We start from the raw sequence: 23,478 nt of genomic DNA on the forward strand, positions 1-23,478 counted from the left end.
TGCTTCAAAAATAAAAATCTAAAAACATTGTTACCTTCAACAATCTCCCCCCCCCCCCCCCCCCCATTGCCAATTTGGCAGCTCCCTGTACCTGGTTCTCTCCACTTCTTCTTGCTTATGATGATGCTTTGTCAGCCAATCACTGTCTTACACAGGTCATTGCTGCCACCAGTGATTTCCAGCAGGGATGGCACATCATCGGAAGCAAGAACACGAGAGCACTGGGGATTGGGACAGGGCCGGTTTAAATGCTTTTTTTTTTTTTTGAAGTGTATGATATTTTGTCCAGCCATAATCAAAAAGCCCAACCAACATTTTAACAAATACATAAAAGTAAAAATTCCCCATGTTGAGTTATCCATGACATGCACTATTGATCTTTGTAGACACCCTCAAGTCACCTACTTGAGTATATGAGAAAAGACTGACACAAAGCAATGTGCCATATGTTTATAATAGGTCTCCTAGCAATAATTAAAGTTAATGCCATTACTTTATACATAACCCCCTGTAGTTTCTATATAGCATTTGATAAATTACGCATGCATCTAAACTTTGAATTATCCCATTTACAGAATGAATGTTTGAAACTGAAAGCCAGATGTCTCCTTAGGGGTCCGGTTAAAATTCCTCATTTAACACAATTAAAGCATACATTGAAAAAAAATGCACAGGGTTACGAAACAGTATTTATTCTTTCTTTTTTTCTCTCTCAAACAACCAGAGATGCCACATGAAAATAAATATTCTCAGTTATAAAACAATTTTATTTCTGGATATTAAAATCTGAGATTGCTTTTATCACTTTCAGGAGCTGATGTCTCATATGGGCGAGTTGGATTATAAGCTGTAATACCACAATGCTTCACAAGAACATAAAATTAAGAAGAAACATCACTTTTTTAATTGCAAAGCATAGCACATTTACAGAACTTTACAGCACATGTTGTGTACTCAGTGTACTACATTTTGTACAGGAGCCATTTCCCTCCATAGGTAGATACAGTGAACCAATAAGAAAGCACACAATGGATGGACCATAGATGAGAGTGTCATTTCATTTCATTGTTACCATTTGGGCTGGGGTCTTTGGTCTGGGGTGTTACATATTTTAAAGCTGAGGGCAAATTTTATTTCGTATACCCTACATCATTGTTGTATGTCTTAATGTAGTCAGTTGTGGGCTATAGACAGTAACTAAAACGGGGATTAAAACTTGAGGTAAATACACAGCATTTCTTCATCCATGGAATCACCTGCACATCCTATACATGGCAAATAAAACATTTATTAGAATGATATACAGTATTTCAGATTTTTCAGAGATGTTTATGGAGGTCTTCACTGAGTATTTTAAGCACCATCTTTTTTTTTCAAATTCGGTAGTTATTTCATTTAAATTATAAATGTCACAGTTTGTTAATGTCTGCTGCTTAGAATTATAAAGAGCCTTGTTTATCATCTCTCCCATTCAATCCAATCTTTGCTGTTGGTTGTATTTGCAGACAGTAACATAATGTTAGTCGTTCAAGGCCCTTTCATGTTTTCATCTTTAGCAGACTGGGGAGCAGCAATGGCCTGGAGGCTGCAAGAGGAAGGATCACAGAATCCAGCTTGGCCAGGAGGACCTGGGGGTCCTGGAATTCCAGGTTGTCCAGGAGCACCAGGGGGACCTCTCTCTCCATCACGGCCTTCTCGTCCATAGCTTGGCTTTCCTGGTTCACCTTAAAGGAATAAAAAGATTTATGTGAAAACAAGCCATCTTTTTGTCAGCACAGAAAACTTTAAAAGTGGTGAAAAATATTGTGCAAATTATATTCTGTGATGAGTGACAGAGTAATTTAATATCATGCTGTGATCTTATTCTAACTCTAAATTTGCTGGATGTCACTAGTACATATATCATACCCAGAGTACAAAATCTAGCTAATCATAACATTATTATATATGTGAGCCAGGTCTCAAAAGCTTAAGTACAATATAATTACAGGAACTCCTTTGCCATGCATTTTAAAAGCCTGCCATAAAATCTTCATTTATTTCACTTTTATTTTCTATCACTTTGAACTCACACAGGTACTCTACCCTTCTCAAATGTTCAAATTATCATCAAATACCAAATTTTGGAAGCAAAAACTCATTGCTCATGTAAAAAGAACATGGCTTCAACATTGAAGACAACACATTAGTTTGAGTTTGGATGTAAATCTCTATCAAATACAGTAGATCATTTTTACAATTTGCTTATTTTTATCTATTTTGGTGTTTCACATCTGTGCTAAGACTTATGACATCAACCCCTCTCCGTACAAAACACAACTACAATAGTAGGGGTGCATTGGCAATTTTATAGATATTTCTCAACATGATTAAGAGTAAAAAAAAAGTGTTGGCAGACTTCAGACAAACTGGACAGGATCAATGACATATTAAAAGTTTTTTTTAATGATAGTAACACCATAAGATACAAATATGTGATGTTGAACATTTGGTCGACCATTGCACTTCCAGGGCTCATAACAAAAGCCTGTGAGTCCTACTTTCTCTTTTCTAAACAAAGTGATATACAGTTTTCTCTATCTAGAAATTCACTCTGCATGGGTGAGGTTTAAAGCCGTCACGCCCCCCTCCCATAGGCTTGCATTGAGGGGACGGGGCATGACGTCACACAGGGGCCAAGTCGCGACGTCACGAACTTCCGTTCCCGTGGTCGGGACCCAGACCCTCCAGCGCTTCTGGACAAGAAATAGGTGGGTGCCGCATGCTATATTGCAGGGGTCCCCAGCGGCAGGACCCCCGCGATCAGACATCTTATCCCCTATCCTTTGGAGGGAGATTTATCAAAACCTGTCCAGAGGAAAAGTTGCTGAGTTGCCCATAGCAACCAATCACATGGCTTCTTTCATTTTTCAGAGGCCTTTTCAAAAATGAAAGAAGCAATATGATTGGTTGCTATGGGCAACTCAGCAAATTTTCCTCTAGGCAGGTTTTGATAAATCTCTCCCAATATCTCCCCAAGTACACTGTTTTTCCTTCTGATCTATACTGATATGGATGCCTAATAAAATCCTGTTAGAGGGGTAATCCCATAAAAAAAAATACTTTTTAAAAAACTTCTTATTACCTAACAAATGATCTTGTTTACATAGTAAACATACATAATATGGTGCCATCTGGTATTTATAGGGTATAGAATTGTGCATCCCCACCTAATGAGCTGACGAGCTGAAGGTTAGTGGATACACATGCTCAGTCACAGACAGATGTAGTGGACCTGTGCTCACTGCAAAGCAGTCAGGACAAGGACCAGGCAAGCATTTGGTAGTAGTATAGTAGTATAGCTGAGAAGGACTTTTCTCAGCTTGTTAGATACTGTATTGTATTACTGTTAGGACTTTAGGTATCAAATAAATTCATAGAATTTTAAATTATCACAAAATGGGCCAATGGTGAAAATGTGCACTGCATTACATGTGCTAGAATGCTCTATAATTTTTTATAGTTTACATATCATTGGAAATAATAGTATTAACTCCGTAAGGACTCTTTCATTTTAGCTCCTCCCCTTCTAAAAATCATAACGCGTTAAATTCTGCACCTACAGACCCATATAAGGGCTTGTTTTTTGCGTCACCAATTGTACTTTGTAACAGATATCACTTATTTTATAACATGATCTGCAGCGAAACAAAAAAATATATATTTTTGGGGTGAAATTTACAAAAAAATTAATTCAGCAACTTCCGTTTCTACGCAGTGAACTTTCAGTAAAAATGACACCTTATCTTTATTCTGTAGGTCCATAGGGTTACAAGATACCCAATTTATATAGGTATTTATAACTACATTATAACTACATGCACCAAAATTAGTATTTTAAAAATTGTCATCTTCTGACCCCAACAACTTTTTTATTTTTCCGCATACTGGGTGAGGGCTTATTTTTTGCGTCGTGGTCTGTAGTTTTTATTGGTACCATTTTTTTTTATGGGACTTTTTAATCACTTATTATTAATATTTTATGGTATATGAAGTGACCAAAATTGCACAATTTGGTCACGTGTACGCCATCGACCGGGCGGTTTAGCTAACCTTATATTTTAATAGTTTGGACATTTACACATGCATCGGTACCACATATGATTATTTTTATTTTTTTATTACATTATTATATTTTAAAAATGGGAAATGTGGGGTGATTTTAACTTTTTTTAGGGGAGGGGCCTATTCACAGTTATTAACTTTTTTTTCTCACACTTTTTACTTTTTTTTTTTTAGTCCCCATATGGGGGCTATAACATGCAATCTTTTGATTGCATATACTTTTCAATGCTATGTCATAGCATAGCATTAATCAGTGTTATTGGTGCTCTACTGCTTAAGCCTGCATGGCAGGCTTGGAGCAATAGAACACCGATCGGACGGCGAAGGGTCAGGTAAGTGCCCTCCAGGGCCGCTGATTGGGACATTGTGATCTCCTCATGATAGTCCCAATCAGCTCAGCTGAGCCTGAGCTGCCGGGATGCTTTCCGTTTCATTTTAGATGCCGCAATCAACTTTCATCATGGCGTCTAAAGGGTTAATGCCAAGCAGCGGCCCGATTGGCGATGCCAAGCAATAACCATGGGTCCCGGCTGCTGACAGCAGTTCGGACCCACCGGGTTTAAAGCGTTCTCTTTAAACACCGGTAACGGGACCAGAAGTACCAGGATGCCAGGGTGTACCTGTACGCCCTGGGTCCATAACACCTTTAGATAGGGGATAAGATGTCTGATCGGGGGGGGGGTCCCACCGCTGGGACCCCCACAATCTCTGCTGCAGCACCTTAGTCATCTGGTGCATGGAGTGATGACTAGCAATGCGGCGCCGGAGGTTCGTGACATCACGGCCATATCCCCCCTCCTGACATCACGCTCTCCCTCTCAATGCAAGTCTATGGGAGGGGGTGTGACAGCCGCTACACCCCCTCCCATAGACTTGCAATAAGGTGGTGTGACATCACAAGGGGGCATGCCCGTGATGTCATGAGCCTCCGGAGCCGCAGCCGGCATTCTAAATGATCGCCGGGTGCTGCAGGGAGATCGCATGGAGTCCCAGCGGCAGGACCCCTGTGATCAGATATCTTATCCCCTATCTTTTGGATAGGGGATAAGATTTCTAGGGGCATAGCACCCCTTTAAATAATATATGTTTAAGTATTTATAAAATTATATATATTAATAGATTAAAGCTGCTATAAAGGAATCTAAGAATATGAATTTTTTACTTTATTTCAACTTTATATGCATACTATTGAGTCATGTTAGTCTAGGAGGTTTCCTGAAATGTAGCACTAAAAATGTAATAATCCTCAACAGTATATATATATATATATATATATATATATATATATATATATATATATATATATATATATATATATATATATATATATATATACCCTTTTTAAGAAAATACATTTTGTCATGCAGAACTATTCATAGAGGGTTCATCCAGGACGGACAAAATGTCTTGCCCTGCTCCTCATCTGCCCTTAATGTTGTGATTGCTGATGACTTTAATACTTGACCACAAGGGAGCAGTATTGATTTGTTGAATCATTCAGACGTAACCTCATCAGACCCTCAGCCTGAAAGTTTTTTTTTCCTGTCAAACATACACATGGTATTCCTTGAGATGATTCTGCCTGTTTAGGGAATATCTTCAAACCACAGAGCATAAGGAAAAGTGAAGTACAAATATTATCTCTTGTTATATTAAGGGAAATACTGAAAGTGGCTCAGTGTGTTACTAAGCATGAAGAAAATTAACATAGGCTTTGTACCTAAGGGTGAATGCAAAATCATCAATAAGCATATCCACATGTAAGTATGTCTACTTTATTGTTATAGGACACACATATGTAGCAAGTTGTCTTCTACTGGACCATTTATACCCATTACTGTGTCAGAGCCTTGGTCAATTGGAAAATCCACTAGCAGTGCATCTGTCTGACCAAGGCCCAATTGCTTTTACTGTAATGTCAACCAAACGCGGGTGCAATGACAAGACTTCAACTTTTGGATACCAGCAATGGCAAATGCAAGGACCATATTTGACACATTTTAAGGAAGCTTTCAGAATATCTTTGGAAAATGTATATCCTTAGCATACAAGTGAAAAATATTGTAAAAATTATGGTAAATATGTAATTATAATGTATTTTTTGGAACATTCAATGCATATATTTCCTGGAACCACTATAGACAATGTAATACATGAATGCTAATCTTAAAATTTCACAAGAATATAAGAATTTCTCATGGGTGAATATGGAAATCCATTATTTTATGACCAATATGGAACAGTGCTCACCCAGTTATACATGTGTGGATATACAGTTCCTATAGCTACCTTCAATCCCAATGCAAATGGTATTCATTACATGGTTAATACAAAAAAAAAGATGTGGCACATCTTTACGTGGGCATTCTGTTGCTAATCTCCTGGGTGTTAACACTTGTCCTACTCCTAATGTTCTCTCCATATGTTATTTAATCTGTATGCCGTGCTATAAATGTCTCTATGTATTATTCACAATTCTGTCACTTATTAGCTATAAACAACAGCAAGCAAACCATTATTTCATACCTATAAGTCCTTGTATTCCCGGCAAGCCTTTTGGACCTCTTCCTGGTAATCCTCTCTCTCCTCTTTCACCAGAATCACCTAAACATGAATTGTAACATTTAGTAGAGTGTACAAGTGTGCAGTGTAGTGTACTTTATACATTTCCTATATAGCAGGAAGAAATTGTACAGCTTTTTTTTTTGTCATACTATTAAAAGCGCTCAGTATTTCATGCACACAATAGCTTGCACTGCATGACTCTTCCCTGGAGATCAGGAATTATGAATCATATGCCATTTATGCAATTATGCAAAGCAGCCATGAAAGCAGTGGTAGCATATAAATATGAAAAATTAGATTCTCCTTTCATACAATAAATATAGCAGAGGTTAAAATACAAATTAGGAATCATGTTAAAAAGGAAATATATTCTGATCCTCTTCATCCCTCAGCTTTGTAAATAGCCTGACAACAAATATTCACTGTGCGTTTCTTGCTGCCTGATAAATGAAAATGGGATTCTGATGATGCGTTTATACTTTCAAGATGGTGTTTGAAAGTGTCAAATAGAAAGATCAAACATTTTAAGCTTTTGTTTCAATGTATGATGCCGTCCACAAACTGACACCATATCGCTTATTTAACTGTGCAGCTAAGAGGCCATACAGAATTTACTCCTTTTTGTTAATACGCCATAGTCCATATATTACAATGCGATGAAAGGTATTTTTTGTTAGCGAACAAACAAGCTCTAGTATATCTCTAAGTAACATTTCTTCTTTCTGCTGCAGTGCCTAATTTCAGCAATACCTGGGGTACCTCCTATATCCCTTAACAGTATGGTATTAACAGAAGGGTCTATGGGTATAGCTGAATTCTCTGCTGCTTTACCTTGGCTGTCTGGGGGCAGTGTTAGATCCCATCTTTATGTTGCTAACTGGAGAATTAGTTGAATGAGTTAAAGGTGTATTCCGGGCAAAAACATCTTGTCCCCTATCGAAAGGATAGGGGATAAGATGTCTGATCGCGTGGGGCCCGCCGCTGAGACCCCCAGCAATCTCCCTGCAGCAGCCCCCTTTCGATAGGGGATAAGATGTTTTTGCTCAGAATACCCCTTAATGCTTACCTATGTCTCTACAGATTGAGCTCTTCCTAGGGACATCTGTTTGCACATTATATAATATTTACTTTTGTAGTGCATTTCATATAACATATTGTATGGCTGCTATCTACCTGTCCCGGGGCTATTATCCCCCTGAGGAATACTATAGGAGGAGGAGACACATAGAGAGGAGTTTATGGGCCTCTAGGGTATAGTAGGGTAAGGTTTAACATGGGGCTACCCTTTTCAGACCTATCACTCTACTTGCTGAGAAGGGCATAACAGGGCCAATGTGGAGGAAGAGATAGAGTGGATTGCTGCCATTAAACTATTGAACATTCTTCCATACTGTGCCATATTATGGGGGTATTTTCCCTTGTGCATCATTGTATTATATTTTCATAATACAGTGGTATAATTAACCCTTTTCCCTTGCAAGTTTTTGAGACCGTAATGCCCAAACACTTTTTTGTAGCCTTTCAAGTGCCATGCCATGCCATCCCACAAAATAGTGGTCAAAGAAGAATTTGTGTTTCCGAAGAAACAAAAAGCACGTTGTGCCCATCCTAATAGCACCTCCGCATTAACGGGTTCATTTGAAGCAGAGGATTCCTCTGCTAAGTCAAGTATCTTGGTAAGGGGACCCAGGAGATCCATGAGTTTATCTTGACATGAATTCCATTGTATTTTGTGGGACATGTGTTAATTTTTAATGCCACTATTTTGGGATTCATATATATCATTGATTGAATTTGATTAACTCTTTATTGTATGTACATTTTATTTAGACTTTTTACTAGTCCCACTAGGGGATTGACAACGATCAACAGATCACCGGTAGATTACACTGCACTAGTATATTAGTGCGGTGCATTCTGCCTTTCAGCATAGTGCAAACAGACAATGTACCTGGGCATGCAACACAGCACTGTCGGGTACACAGTCACCTATGGCAAGCTTGGGGCTTTCACAAGACCCCCAGCTGAGATAAAACCCATGGCTGGGGATTGCAGGAACCAGGGCCACTGCTGCAGGTTAGAGGCACACAGATGATCTTCACATGCCACGGTCATGATTTGACCTCGGCATGTGAAGGGTTAATCTACCTGGGGCTGTGGTTTCTCAACTCCTGGTAGTTACAGTAGGAGCTTGGCTATCATATTGTTGACCGAGCGATACCTGCAAAGGAGAGCCGCAAGAGTGCCTTTAATAACCGCCGTAAAACGATGTATCAGCGGTCATTAAGTGGTTAGACATCATATGGCGGTACACACAGCAACTATTTATGATAGGGTGGCTGTTTAGTTTTATACCTGCACATGGATAGGAAATGACTACTGTAGTACACTGAGTTTAGTATACCAGTTATGAATAAACATGAATTAATATGGCAACACTTTTACAGCAAAATATGATTTTGCAGGCACAAAGAGCCGTGGAAATTTGCTAGCCCAGTTGAACAGGTAATAGGTTCTAAAAAAAAATCATTCTAGTAACTGCTTGTGATGCCCTTGGCAGATTGTCAATGTTACTAGGCAACAGGTGCATTGTAATAATCATTCTAGATATTTAACATAGATGTAGTGTGTGCATATTCAAGTAGCAGGGAGAAACCCCCAGGATAATGCCGTTAAACAGCTAATAAATAACCTTGCTGAAATTAACAATATGTGTTAAAGAGCTTTGTTTTAAACGTGTTTATTTTCTTGAATAACCCTGGAAGACTTCTATTATATAATGACATACCACCACGATCAGTCATAGGATAGTAATTTCCACTGACTGAAGTAGTATGTTTCTAAAGATTGTGCTAATATCAATTTGACTCCTCCACTAGAAATAATTAAAAGCAACCGAGCGCACAAATTACACTTTTATAATGCTGCAAGACAGGGTTTTTTTTTCTATTCTGTTAAGAATTCCTTGTCACTTTGCTCAGGCTGAGAAACAGAGGGAAAAAAACACCTCTGTAATGTCCAGCTGATTTCCTTGTTATGTTTATTACATCTTTTCTTTACTAAGCTGAGGCATAAATCGGGATAAACATATCTGTACATCTGTTGAACTTGCTTGGAAAACATAATGCCATAATGAAATGGCCATGTTAAAGGCTATGAATGAAACATTATTAGTAAAGTAGGAGACCTGATGGGAAACCAAAAGGTACATGAGACGAGGTCTATGGAGAGTTAATAATTAAATTTCTTACCTTTTGGACCCTTAAGACCAATTTCTCCTGAAGGACCTTTTAGCCCAGGAAGACCTCTTGCACCAACATGTCCAGGAACACCATTATCTCCTGGTGAACCAGGTGGTCCTGGTGGGCCTGGTCGTCCTGGTAAACCAACTGCTCCAGATTCCGGCCTTCGTAAACTAGCTGCCAAGTTTGCTAACTGTTCTGTTAAACAAAGATGTAAAGCAAAAAGGTGTCATACAATAATTTCTCATTGTTTTCAGGAATGGACACAAAAATCACTTGCATATTCAGGCTGGGTTCACACACTGCAAATTGAAAACAAGTGTAATATAAGTATGAAAAAAAAGTGTGTGTTTTGTCTAATAATGGGTTCTATTAGAATCTATTCAAAATCTGCCATCAGTGCACACATTACATGAAAAAAAAACATCAAAATCGTAAATTATAAGATACTAATAACTACTAATTTGCTTGCCCATTTTTGTGTATGAATTTGTACAGTATATAGGGGGCATGTTTGGTTTAACTGTAAGACTCTACGTACCTTGCAAAACTCTCATACAGACTTGTTTGATATGCTGATCTGTTGGTTCTCTACCCTATGAATTGAAAGAAGTGAAGCAAATAAAAAGTTATAGTAATAGTAAAAGTTATAGTAATACAACAAGAAGATACCTTTTAATATCTAAAAGCAAAAGATGTGTAATATAAGAGCAAAAATAATCACTTACTGCGGGGCCCTGGCTTCCTGGTAACCCAGGTGCACCTTGTTCGCCTTGCATACCACGAGGACCCAAGGAACCTTGAGGACCTTCTACACCTGGTAGACCACGACCGCCTTCTGGCCCACGATTACCAGGCTCTCCAGGACTTCCAGTCTATGCACAAAGAGGTATATTTCAATTTGTACAGGAAAAATATATGCATTACAAATGTTTAAAACCCTACATGGAAATACAGTGATTATGGACTAAAAATCGTAGTACCGTGAGTGGTGACCACTATTTATTGATATGGTTCGATATATACATATACTAAAATGTGCAAATATTTGGAATCCTCAGTTACTCAACCAAAGTGTTTGCTGCAGAATGTCTTATTTTTTAGTTTGTTTACATCTTATAGGTATTATCCAAAGATAAAACCATCACTATTTACGGGATGGGTGATAACTAGCTGATTGCCCTCGATAGATATAAACATTAAAATGTATAGACTGTCTACAGGATATGTGATAAGTATCTGATTGGTAGGGGGTCTGACTGCTGGCACCCCCACCAATCATGACAACAGGGGTTCCTTTTCTCCCAGTGTGAATGAAGTAGCAGTTAAGCATGTATGTTGATGCTCTAGCTACTAGCTATGGTACTGCCCAGTACAGAACATGGTTTTCTCAGACAGTCCAACAATGAGTAAATAAAGCAGTAGCTGAACTGCTCCTCAGCATGCTAAACTGCAGCTCCATTCTCCTATATAGACAAGGAACCTCCCATTGGTCAGACCCACACACCCATCAGATGCTTATCACAAATCCTGTAGATAGCTGATACATCTTAATGTTTCTTTATGTCTAAATAGTGTTTATAGAGCGGAATGTATGAAAGAGTGCCAGCTCCAATTTAAAAAGCACTCTGGGAATTTTTTTTTTTTTGTACAGCATACTATTATTAGAAAATAATATAGAGGTTCTTGTGTATGCCTTGATTTAGCTGAAGTGGTATTCATGGTCAGCCATATTGAATTCTGCCCACATTTCCCATAACGTTTTTGGCTTTGCAGAGAGACAGGGTAGAGTCTTGTCACTGCAGGAAAGCTAATTCTTATTCAAAGTTTTCTTTTTTTTAGAGAAACATTCCCATTAGGCAAAAGTGATTTTACATGTGAAGATTTGAATTCTTGAGGCTATGGTCAAACATTGCAATTTTACCACATTGTTGTAGTATTGTTACTGTAACTTGGCCATGATTTTGCTGTGATTTGCCCAATTGTAATAAAATACCATTCTTTTGCTGAGATTTCGGGAAAATGAGGTGAGGTACACATCTACTAAGTATTGTGATCCCATAGTGATGGATCTGGGAGGGATGGAAGGGGATCTGGTACGTGAAAGTGTCATCCTGTAGTTCACAGGAAGTCAGCTGACCGAGGACACATTAATCGCTGTGACATTCTGTGCGTCAGGCTGTTGATCAGATGACCTAGTTACAGTAATGAACAGCATGGATGCAGCTGTGTGAAATGTAACAGGTGACACAGTGAGGGTGCATGCACATTATATGGGCTAAAAAAAAAACATACTACGATATTAAACATGCATTTTAATATTTAAAAATTGTTTTCATGGGCAAACATTCCCTTTGAGTACTGTATGTATTTATCATTCACTTTGTGGTCAGTAAAGATAAAAACACATGTTAACCCCAGATTTTGTTTCATTATTCTTTATATTTATAGGTAGGTACAAACAATAAGTGTTCCATTTTCAATTAAAATACAGATAATATACAGTCATACATGAGAAAAATCAGTTAGCACTTGTACTGTATATAAGAAAAGGCATGTAATATGTGAATACTAAATGAATATTAGCATTAGAAATGAGATAATTTTTTAATAATTCGATTTGGCCGAGTCGCCGAATTTTCCGGAAAAATTCGGTTCGGCTATTTCTGGGCTATAGAGAGCCTCAATAGGGGTGTAGAATACTTTGCCTTGTCGTAACACGCCACTTTAGTCCCATAAGAAGGCACTAAGGGGGAGATTTATCAAAACCTGTCCAGAGGAAAAGTTGCTGAGTTGCCCATAGCAACCAATCAGATCACTTCTTTCATTTTTCACAGGCCTTTTCAAAAATGAAAGAAGCAATCTGATTGGTTGCTATGGGCAACCCAGCAACTTTTCCTCTGGACAGGTTTTGATAAATCTCCCCAATAGTGTGGGATGAAAATGGCATATAATATGTGACCACATTGGAATGGTATATCTAAGGAGTCCTAAAATCATTATAGGATGAAAAGCATCCCAGAATAGTGCACTCAATAATAATGGTGATAAAAACAACTACCGCTACATATTCTACCTGCTATGCCTAATACACATCCACTTACTGTACAGATTTTGATACAAGTAAATGATGAAGAGATGTAAAATTTGGGTTACATCTGAAACATAAGATTACGATGAAATCCTCCCACTTATTACTACAGAGAGTAAATAATAGAGATACATTATGTCACAAACAGATGGAGCTCCCAGAATATCAAGGAGGCAATAAAAACTTTTTTTCAGGATCTTTTCAAAAAATCTGTTCAAATATTTTATGATGTCAATAAGTTTCTAGAAATGTGTTATTCATTAGATTAAAACTACATCTCATTCATGTATGGCATATATTGTTCCCCCAACTCCTATGTAAAATATCTTGTAAATTCCGCCTCATCTCATACCCATTGGAGTATGAAAGTGAAAGTAGCAGCCAAGAGCAGCACTCTACTTCTGTTTCACGAAGTTTTGTGGTAATAATGCACGTCATGTATAGAGGACCCAATGACACCATTTTAGCAATTTTGGGGTGTTTTGCAGTGAGGCTCCCATTAATTTAACATGTATCATCTATCCCGTAAATAAATGATACATGTGATTGGTGGGAAGGCACCATTGAGGAAGGCATATCAAGTGTCTAAAGCACATACAGTGACCCCCCGACCTACGATGGCCCCGACATACAATAATTTCAACATGCGATGTTGAAGGCAGCATCAACATACGATGCTTTTGTATGTTGGGGCAATCGCATAAACGGCTATCCGGCAGCACAGACTGCTTCAGCTGCCGCCGGATAGCTGTTTACGGTGCCCCATGCCCTTTGCTGACGATCACTTACCTGTCTTTGGGGCTCCGGCAGGTCCTCTTCGGGATCCTCTGCATCATCGGCGCTCTCCATCGACGTCATCACGTCGCTGCGCACGCCGTCCCGTCATCCAATAGGAGCGGCGTGCGTAGCAACGTGATGGCGGCGACAGAGCGCGCGGATGCCGGGGAAGAAGAGGCCTTACCGGAGCGTCGGGGACACTTCGGGGACGCGGCGACAGCGATGGACGGCGACATCCCGGGCAGCGGTGACGAGTGGTGATGGTCCGGAGCGGCGGGGACAGGTGAGTACAACTTCCTCTCACAGTGGTCTACAACCTGCAGACCTCCAGATGTTGCAAAACTACAACACCCAGCATGCCCGGACAGCCAACGGCTGTCCGGGCATGCTGGGTGTTGTAGTTTTGCAACATCTGGAGGTCCGCAGGTTGTAGACCACTGTCCTATACTTTACATTGCACGGATCCCTCAACATGTGATGGTTTCAACAAACGATGGTCCGTTTGGAATGGATTACCATCATATGTTGAGGGACTGTAATACATTTGGAGTGTGCCATATACTCTGTTATTTCCTTAGTTAATTCCTTAGAGCATTAATAACTTACTGATCCCTTTGCGCCTAGATTTCCATTGTCACCCTAAATAAATAAAAAATGAAATAAAGACAGTAAATATATGAAATATGTTGTTCTGGGAGCTTTCTAAAGATCATAAATTACCTGTGTAATGTCATATTGCTACATTGGTCATATACACACATTATAGATAAATACACCAAAATACATTTTGGTGACCCGAGTTACACACATTCCATTCCATTATATGGAAACTGTTTTGTTATATATGAGACTGCTACTGCCCTACTACTCACTATTATACGAGGGTAGCATATATGTACCATTCATATGTCTTTTCAGGATTTTGAGCAGTACTTCTACTGGCAAAAATGTTATAATATTAATATCTATGCAGACAAGGCAGTCAGGTTACCATCACTACTGCCTTAAAAGTTATTCCTGGTCCACAACAGGGGACCGTCTCACCATGGGGGAAAGCCTTACAGTTTAAGAATCACTGTTTTCTACCGTGTTTCTCCGAAAATAAGACCGGGTCTTATATTAATTTTAGTCCCAAAAAACACACTAGGGCTTATTTTCAGGGTAGGGCTTATTTATTGATGGGGGGGCTGCAGGAGTGTGGAGGATGGGGGGCTATGGGAGGATGGGGGGCCGTAGCAGTGTGGAGGATGGGGGCTGTGGGAGTGTGGAGGATGGGGGACTGTGGGAGTGTGGAGGATGGGGGGCTGTAGCAGTGTGGAGGATGCAGCACCCACCCCCCATCTTCCACACTGCTACAGCCCCCCATCCTCCCCTTTCCCAGTTGTCCTCCCCACTACTACAGTGCCCCCCACCGCCATAATAAACTACAGTACCTTACACATTTCATCCCCAGCGGAGACCAGCACTTCCCCACCTTCATACTGTACGGAAGCTGCAGCTCTCGGCGGCGGCGGGACCTCCTTCTGTTGCTTAGCAGCCGGGGGCAGGACCCAGGTCCGCCATTTGATTACCCCTGGTCTAGGTCTTATTTTCGGGGTAGGGCTTATATTGCAGCCCACCCTGATAATCCTGGGCTTACTAGGGCTTACTTTCGGGGTATGGCTTATTTTCAGGGAAACACGGAGGAATGTATAGGATGAATATATATATATACCCAAATTACAATAAAATGCACATAAGATACAAAAGTTACACATGAATTAAATTGCTACAATTAAATCTCATATTAATGACCAATGCTAAGGATAGGATATCAATATAAAAAGTCTGGAAAACCTTTTAAATAAAGCAAAGAAAAAAAAATGATTGATGAGCTCTAGGTTGTCTGAAATGTTTATCTATTGGTGCCTGCCATCATTGTAATATTCACCATTAGACTTATACTAGCTATGCGTGCTCTCAAAGTATCATGTGAGCTGAAATTTCTATATATGCAGCATTCTGCAAAGTCATCAGATCACTCATTCATGAATACAGCAAATGTACAACCCCCCCATTACTGAGAGTGAGAAGTGGCTGTTTCCAGCAGCTATATGTCTCTCAATTACTGCGCTCTGTAGGAACCTATTATCTATATGTTATTGCTGAATCTATATGTTTTTCCTGAATGCTGTAAAAATGTGCCTATATGGTAATGTCACGCTCTTATTGAGTGACATACAGTACATAAACTTATCATAAAATAAGAGAAAATTCACATTTTATTTGTTTCGGTTTAAAAGGTAAATACTATATATGACAGGTATGACAGAGGATAGATAGATAGAGATAGGTAAAAAAAAGATTTGTCTAGGAACAACAACCACTGAACACAACTGGCTCCTGACTTTATGTCATCCCTTGCAACTTATACCTTGCAATATAGACTACATCAGTGTTCTCCAAACGGTGGTCCTCCAGCTGTTACAAAACTACAACTCCCAGCATGCTGTAAATTGTAGTTTTGCAACAGTTGGTGGTCCACTGCCTGGACTACGTGAAAGACAGAAGCAAGCAGTGTTTCATGAAAAAGGACAACATGAGGCCCCTATGAACAAAAGACATGCAAGTGATAATAAAAATGAACTATAAACAAAAACACTTGGTATAGTATCCTTAGTACTGTGATGTCACTGTGCATATTAACCCTGTACTGTGACTATCAGTACTAGGTTAATATGCACAGTGACATCACAATACAGGGTTAATATGCACAGTGATGTCACAGTAGAGTATGCAATGGTCACTGAGCACATGGGGGATAGTAAGGCATAGCATGGGCCAGCCAGCCAGGGCATGGGAGGGACAGGCACACTCGAAACAGATAGCCACCACGGATGGTCAGGTCACGTCACCACAGAAGTGGTGAGGATGAGGTGACTCCTTTTTTGTCCGATGTGCTCCTAGTGAGACACCCCTGCTACCAGGAGGGTTGCCGACCATCCATAAATTCTTCACCAGCTCTTAGAAACAGGCAGGGCTCAAGTGCTGCTGGAACTCGTGGGAATGGAGTTCCTGCATTTTCTCCACAGCAGGAACGCAGTTCCCATTAGCAGGAGTCCTGCAGGACCAGCCCTTAAAGGGTTACTCCGCCCCTAGACATCTTATCCCCTATCCAAAGGATAGGGGATAAGATGTCTGATCGCGGGGGTCCCGCTGTTGGTGACCCCCGCGATCTCAGCTGCGGCACTCCAGACATCCGGTGCACGGAGCAAACTTCGCTCCGTGCCGGATGACTGGTGATGCAGGGTAGAGGCTCGTGACGTCACAGTAATGCCCCCTCAATGCAAGTCTATGAGAGGGGGCGTGACGGCCGTCACGCCCCCTCCCATAGACTTGCATTGAGGGGCCGTGACCGTGACATCATAAGCCTCTGGCGCGGCACCCAACGCTCTAAATGAACATCGTGAGCAGAAGGGAGAATGTGGGGGTCCCCAGCGGCAGGACCCCTGGTATCAGACATCTTATCCCCTATCCTTTGGATAGGGTATAAGATGTCTAGAACCCCTTTAAGTTGAAACCTAGGGTGAGTTCCAACAATTTTTTTCCCAGGACTTGACCCCTGGAAACAGGGTATATTTTCTACTGTCCATAAACAAAATTCATGTGTCCATGAATTTCTTAAAAGCTGAAGGAGTTTGTGCAAGTTATTGTGTTTTAAATTCTATTCTGGGCTGAATATTTATGAATTTTTATGGTTTTCCTATTTGTCTATAAAAAATTATGTCTGTCCATGATTTATACATACGTTGTCTAGAAAAACCTAAGGGTATGCTCACAAGAGCAGAAAAAATTCCCAAAACAAGGCTCAAAAATGCCCCAAAAAACATCTAAAAAATGTGTGCTTTCCAGCTCCCTTTGACTTTGGTTCCAAACAGTACGAAAACATGGCTGAAAATAAGAAGTGACATGTTATTTTTTAGAGCAGTTCCACCTAAAAGCTCACATTTGGACCTTAAAAAAACATGCCTGAAATAAAAGAAAACTTCAGAACAACACCTATGCTTCAAAAATCATGTGTAGAAAAAGAAAAAACACTGATTTGCAAACTGTTTGTGAGGCTTTTTTCAGCCGGTTTATATACATGGTTATATACTGAATGTGCCAGATGTATATCAGAGGCTCGGGCTGATTGATAAATCTTTCACATCTTTAGACTGTCCAGTCTTTTTTGGCTTTTCATGCCAAAAATATGTGGCCCACTATTGACGCAATTAAGCCACAACCATTTTCATTGAAAACATACCATTTTTCTGGTAAGTCAGTCCCCCTTGTCACATGAGTTACAAGGGAGTCTAAAAAGTGCCCATAACACATTGAAAATAGGGTTTTTGTAAGCCAGTATTTTTGTGTATGTTGCACCAGATTTCTTGCACTGCCAGTTTTATGTATCTCCATCATTATTCTTAACAAAACCCCCTGGCCCAGATTTCACACAGGCCAAACAGAAAAACACCACAGAAAGGTCACTGACAATACAAAGACCTCAAACTTCATATACTTCTTGAACAAAAAGCAAAGCTCTTTAGAAAGATAGATACTGTAGATAGATGATTGATAGATAGATTTGAGAGAAGAGAGATAGGTGGATAGATGATAAATAGATTCTATTTACCTGGTCACCTTTATCTCCACCAATTCCTTCTTCTCCCGCTCCACCCTGCATTACACATCATACATTTAGAACCATATGTCACAAATCAACATAAAACATCAATATTTACATCATTATAACATTTTCCAAACACAAAGCTCACCTGCTCTCCCTTAGGTCCAGTCTCTCCGACACCACCCTAAAGGAACACAAATTATACTTTAGTAAAATTTGATAATGGCTGGTCATATCGTGTATATTGTATTACTCAATCACATATGCAAATGTATGCTAAAACCTTCAATTTGTATGATGAATTCAATACCGCTAGTTCTGCCTAACCCAAGAATGGTTCTGTAGATTTAGTCTTGTGTCAATCCAGTGTTAAGTATAATGATGTCGCATTAGGAGCTTTCCCGTAATTGATAGCAAACATGGTTTTCTAAATACAGTATGGCACAACTAGGCAAATTTGAGTATTTGCTAACAGGTTGTAGACTGCAAACAACATGCTAAACAGTATTTGGTTACCATGTTTGTTTTATGCAGAAAACGGTTCTTCCTGACTGTATGCAAATAAACAAAAATAAAAAGAACCAAGAAGGAGTGTAAGAATATCAGAAGATTCGGTTGAGATGAATGGATGAAATCCCGGGAGTTAAGCTACTTTTGAAAATATTCCAAGCATCCTACAATTACATGGAGATGTTCTAAGCATGTATTTGCATATGTTTACTAATCAGTGCAGTCAGGAATTGCCAGCGCTGGATTAAAGCTACAACAGTCTAAATTCCGCAAATCAAACAAATGTAATTTTATTACAAATCCCACGTTCCCTTGCAGCTGCATAGAAGACACTTCAAGACGGTTTGAAAAGGTAATAGAAAATTAAACAAACTAAGGCAAATAAATTAAAATAAAAAAAGACCTGTCAAACTAATTACATAGAAGGCGCGTGATCGGACACTAAGCAAACAGCTGACATCGGTTGTGATGCTGCAAACAGAATCCGTAATCTCATCCCAGAATAGGGTCATATGAAGCTCATATAGCATTTACATATTATTGGGCATTAAATATTACAAAGAGAAATTACATTTCCCTTTGTAAAAAAAAAAAAAAAAAAAACTTGTATAACATGAATATAATAAATCTCAAAAACATTTCATATACTATATACTAAATATTAGCCCTTAATTTCAATATAAGTACAAACTGAGGCCACAGTAAGTAACGCTACTTTCTGTCCTATCTCTTTATGCCCTGACTGTTGAGGTGTGCAGCTCTGTACCTTGTGTGGAGGTGACAGATGCTCTTTATAGTATACTTAGGAATTCCCATTAGGTCTTTTAAAATGGTTAGCCACCTTTAAGCATCTTTATGCAAATGAATCATGACAGTAAGGAACTTACTCCTATATTAATGTTCCACTGCAGCTCCATTCTGTATAATTATCTAGCTCTGCCCCCACTAATCCCCCCATCCCGCTGAGTGGCCGGAAGGCTCAACTGTCCTTTGGTGAAGCCAGTCACTGTGCCTACTCTATTGTGCCTGTGCTTGCTGCTTACCAGTGCTGCAGTGTATGGCTTTGGATAGGGCACAGTGATTTGTATTATCACGTGCTCCTCCCATAGGAAGCCATGTATGTACAGATGAGCTGTCAGCTACACAGGGAGTAGGGGACAAAGGGGACAAAGCTACACAATTATACAGGACAAGGCCACATCGGAGCTTCAATATGAGAGTTAGCCCCTTACAGTTATAAATATTAATCATTTACATTAAGATGCTAAACGGTGGCCAACCCCTTTATAATGTACCCCTACTTTCAGCAAGCAGCAGTTTGCTACTATGTATCAGTGTAGGCAAGTGCTATCTTTCTGGAGTCAGGATATGGAAGAGATTTGCATAATTCCTAACTTTCTCCAGTATTACAAGAATGAAATATGGACACTGTTTTGCATGCATATTATGCCCATAAGTCCTGCCCAGCTCACAGATCCAATGACCCAAACTGACAGCATCTACAAAAGGTATCAGTTCTTGTCATTAGCCCTATGGTCAGGCTAAGATTTGTGAATAAAATAGCACTAGGCCAATACCCAGGAGTTCGTAGTCTATGAAAGTTAACAATGGTACCATCCGTTACCAGCAAGGAGACATCTTAAAAACAGTGAGGAATAAGAAAATTATATAATTCAGTACTGTACAGTGCCATCAGGATAACTACTAATATATGCATACACATACTATGTGTTCATTACACACAATATTGTACAATAAGTTGAAGCAATAAAATAGCATGGACAGTGTTAGATCTTTTCCATATAGTTCTAAATGTGTAATCTGTTTAGTTTAGCTCATTAAACTGTTATTATGGCACAGTTTAGATGTAGACAGGTGGGGGCACTAGAGCAAGGACAGTATATGGGCATCTCGCTCCTTAATAACCCATCATAACACGATGTACATTTTGTATCTTACAAATCAAACCGTGAAATTATGTAACTCAGACAGTAGGAGACTTCGAATAGAAAAAAGTCTTAGTGTAGACAATTATTCCAGCCCAGGTGTGGATACTCATGCATGAGTAAGGGGGCGGTCCCCCGAAACATCGCGTCAGACCATGATGGCTCCCAACTAGCATATTAAGATCTCTGCTAACAAGGAAGTTTGTCTATATACCTAGCTGTATGAAAAAAGCTACAGAATGTCTTAAATAAACAAAAAAAAGAAAGATCTTGAATTTTATCAAGTACCAGTATGTAGCCCACTCTTTCTTATATAAATAGACAGTAGGAGACCACTTTATGATAGCAATGGGTGCCCTTACCTACCGGACTCACTAACTGCACATATAGGCCCATATTTATAAAAAAAAATGTCTACGGTAGAGCTATTTTCCCACGTTTATTTGGGTGGTGGGTTTGACTAGCGTGCATCTTATTTATCAAGAAGGTGCAGCAGGATGATGAATTTTGCGCAGCTCTGCTGTGGTGGGAAAAGCTCTACCACATACACTTTTTCTAGACACTTGTGAGGGAGGGAAGTAGACACTTTCCCGGGTCCTGAATTTGGCAGGTTAGGTGTTTTAACTTTCACATAGCTGCCTGGACATTATTACTTGCATTTTAGACGCTACAATCAAATTTAAATGTGGTGTCTAAGGGGTTAAAGCCGGGCATCACCGTGATAGGTGATGTCTGGCATCAGAGATGGGTCCTGGTGGAAGATAGCCGCCAGGGCGACCCAGCTATGACCCTGAGCACGTGTCATAGAAGGGGAGTGGGATGCTGTTCTACACAAGAGGTTAAAAGTAAAATTGCGGAAGGTAAAAGTGATTCTCATGCCTACTGGTAGGTGGTGTAGCTTTGTGCCTGAAAAAGTACCTTTGCGCACAAAATAGCGACTTTTGACAAAGGTCGCAAATGATAGATACGTGACCACTGCATGGTCAAAAAAAAATTCTACAGGTAGGCAAAAAGAGTAAAACTGTCTATATCAAAAGACACATAAAAGTCGCTAAATATGCTGCTTGCGTCTGAACAGCGCCAAAACATAGACAAAAAAAATGCTCTAAAAACAATTATAAATCTCCCCCATAGTACATCTACCCGTTATTTAAGGATAAAATACTTTTGTTGAATTCCTATCACTTTCTTAAGTTTAAACCTCAGTGAGATTTTATTCTTGTACTTCTTATTTCCAGTAAAGAAAATGGTTTTGACATCACTATGAAGATGTTAAAACTTTCACAACTATCCAGTCTCATCCTTGCAATCTGTCGAAAAGACCCTGTGCTTCTTCATGTTCCCCATTAATGTCACTGGATTTTCAAAGAAAATAGCAAAGGATCCAGAATTGACATAAAATACAGGTGAAACTGTTCCACTTCCCATTGTTATTCATTCATAAAGTGATGGCCCACAACTGGGAAGAATGTCACATTGTTTTCGGAGCACAATCATTTTATATGCCACCTATTACCAGCTTTAACACTGCCTGTGCACACAAACAATTCCCACATTACAGAGGAAACCTAGACATGAAGTTCTCCACTTACGACTGAAGTCTCCAATGTGTTTCCATTCATGTCAGATATATATGTGGATGTCTAGTAAACCAACTGCTGTTTGCTATAGACTACAATGGCACCCACAAAGTAGCATAAATGTGCAGTTGGAGGCTCGCACTGCAGGCAGTAATAACTTTTTTCTATTAAACTGACATTTTCTGCATTTTTGCTCCATATATTCCTTGACAGCTCCATTGACCTGATTATACCAAAAGGGAATATGGCTGCAGGATTACTGCTAGTTCATCCCTTAGTGGTTCTATGTGATTAATAATAATTCTTAAATGAATTCTTACTGAGAAATATTGGAATTATAATATATAAATTTCGCAGAATTAAATCCCCAATGGATATGCATATCTATTTACAAAGTTTCATACAGTAAAGCTTCCAGATGAACTGTAAGCATTGAAGTATACTGTGTGTAGAATGCATATCTATAGATACTGCTGCATTGAAGTAAATGCATTAATAAGGATATCATTTACATATGGCAAAGTCTTTAAAATCTCAGAAGTATGGTAAACTAAAGAAGCCCCTCCATAGACTTGTATTGCTTGTCTTTCAGACACAGGACAAAGCTGAGCTAATTTTCGGAGTGAAAGAGTCTAGGAGCAGGGAGCGTTGATAACAGAAGAAAGGCCCATTCCATTTCGTCCCTCGGCAGCACACAAAGGGTTAATACATTTCCTTTTCCTACTGGACAGAAGAAAGTGACCAATTAATTCATCAAGTAATTAAACAATTTAACAATTAGGCACACCTGGACCAAAGCCCTCCAGGGCATAAAAACACCAAGATAGAGAGATACAATGGGGGAGATTTATCAATCAGTCTGTTTTTTCCCATAACAACCAATTACAGCTCAACTTTTGAATCTTAACCAGCTCTTGTAAAGTGAAAGTTGAGCTGTGATTGGTTGCTATGGGAAAAAATAGACAATTAGGGTTTCAGGCTGATTGATAAATCAGGGCCAATGTGTTTTTTTCTT

At 39.4% G+C, this 23,478-nt stretch overlaps 1 protein-coding gene across 1 annotated transcript in view; it reads right to left on the reverse strand.

The window, feature by feature from the left end:
• Positions 1-685: 685 nt before the first annotated feature.
• The window catches only part of COL9A1 (collagen type IX alpha 1 chain), a 187,484-nt gene continuing 164,691 nt past the window's right edge, over positions 686-23,478 (reverse strand). Inside the window, exons 31-38 of the mRNA XM_056563580.1 lie at positions 18,576-18,611; positions 18,434-18,478; positions 14,386-14,418; positions 10,640-10,786; positions 10,453-10,507; positions 9,921-10,109; positions 6,631-6,708; positions 686-1,724 (exon numbers count right to left, since the gene is read on the reverse strand). Coding sequence (XP_056419555.1) covers positions 1,528-1,724; positions 6,631-6,708; positions 9,921-10,109; positions 10,453-10,507; positions 10,640-10,786; positions 14,386-14,418; positions 18,434-18,478; positions 18,576-18,611 — 780 coding nt within the window. The 3' untranslated portion in view covers positions 686-1,527. The remainder of the gene's footprint in view (positions 1,725-6,630; positions 6,709-9,920; positions 10,110-10,452; positions 10,508-10,639; positions 10,787-14,385; positions 14,419-18,433; positions 18,479-18,575; positions 18,612-23,478) is intronic.

Source organism: Hyla sarda, chromosome 3, assembly GCF_029499605.1.
Source record: "Hyla sarda isolate aHylSar1 chromosome 3, aHylSar1.hap1, whole genome shotgun sequence".
Lineage (NCBI taxonomy): Eukaryota > Metazoa > Chordata > Amphibia > Anura > Hylidae > Hyla > Hyla sarda.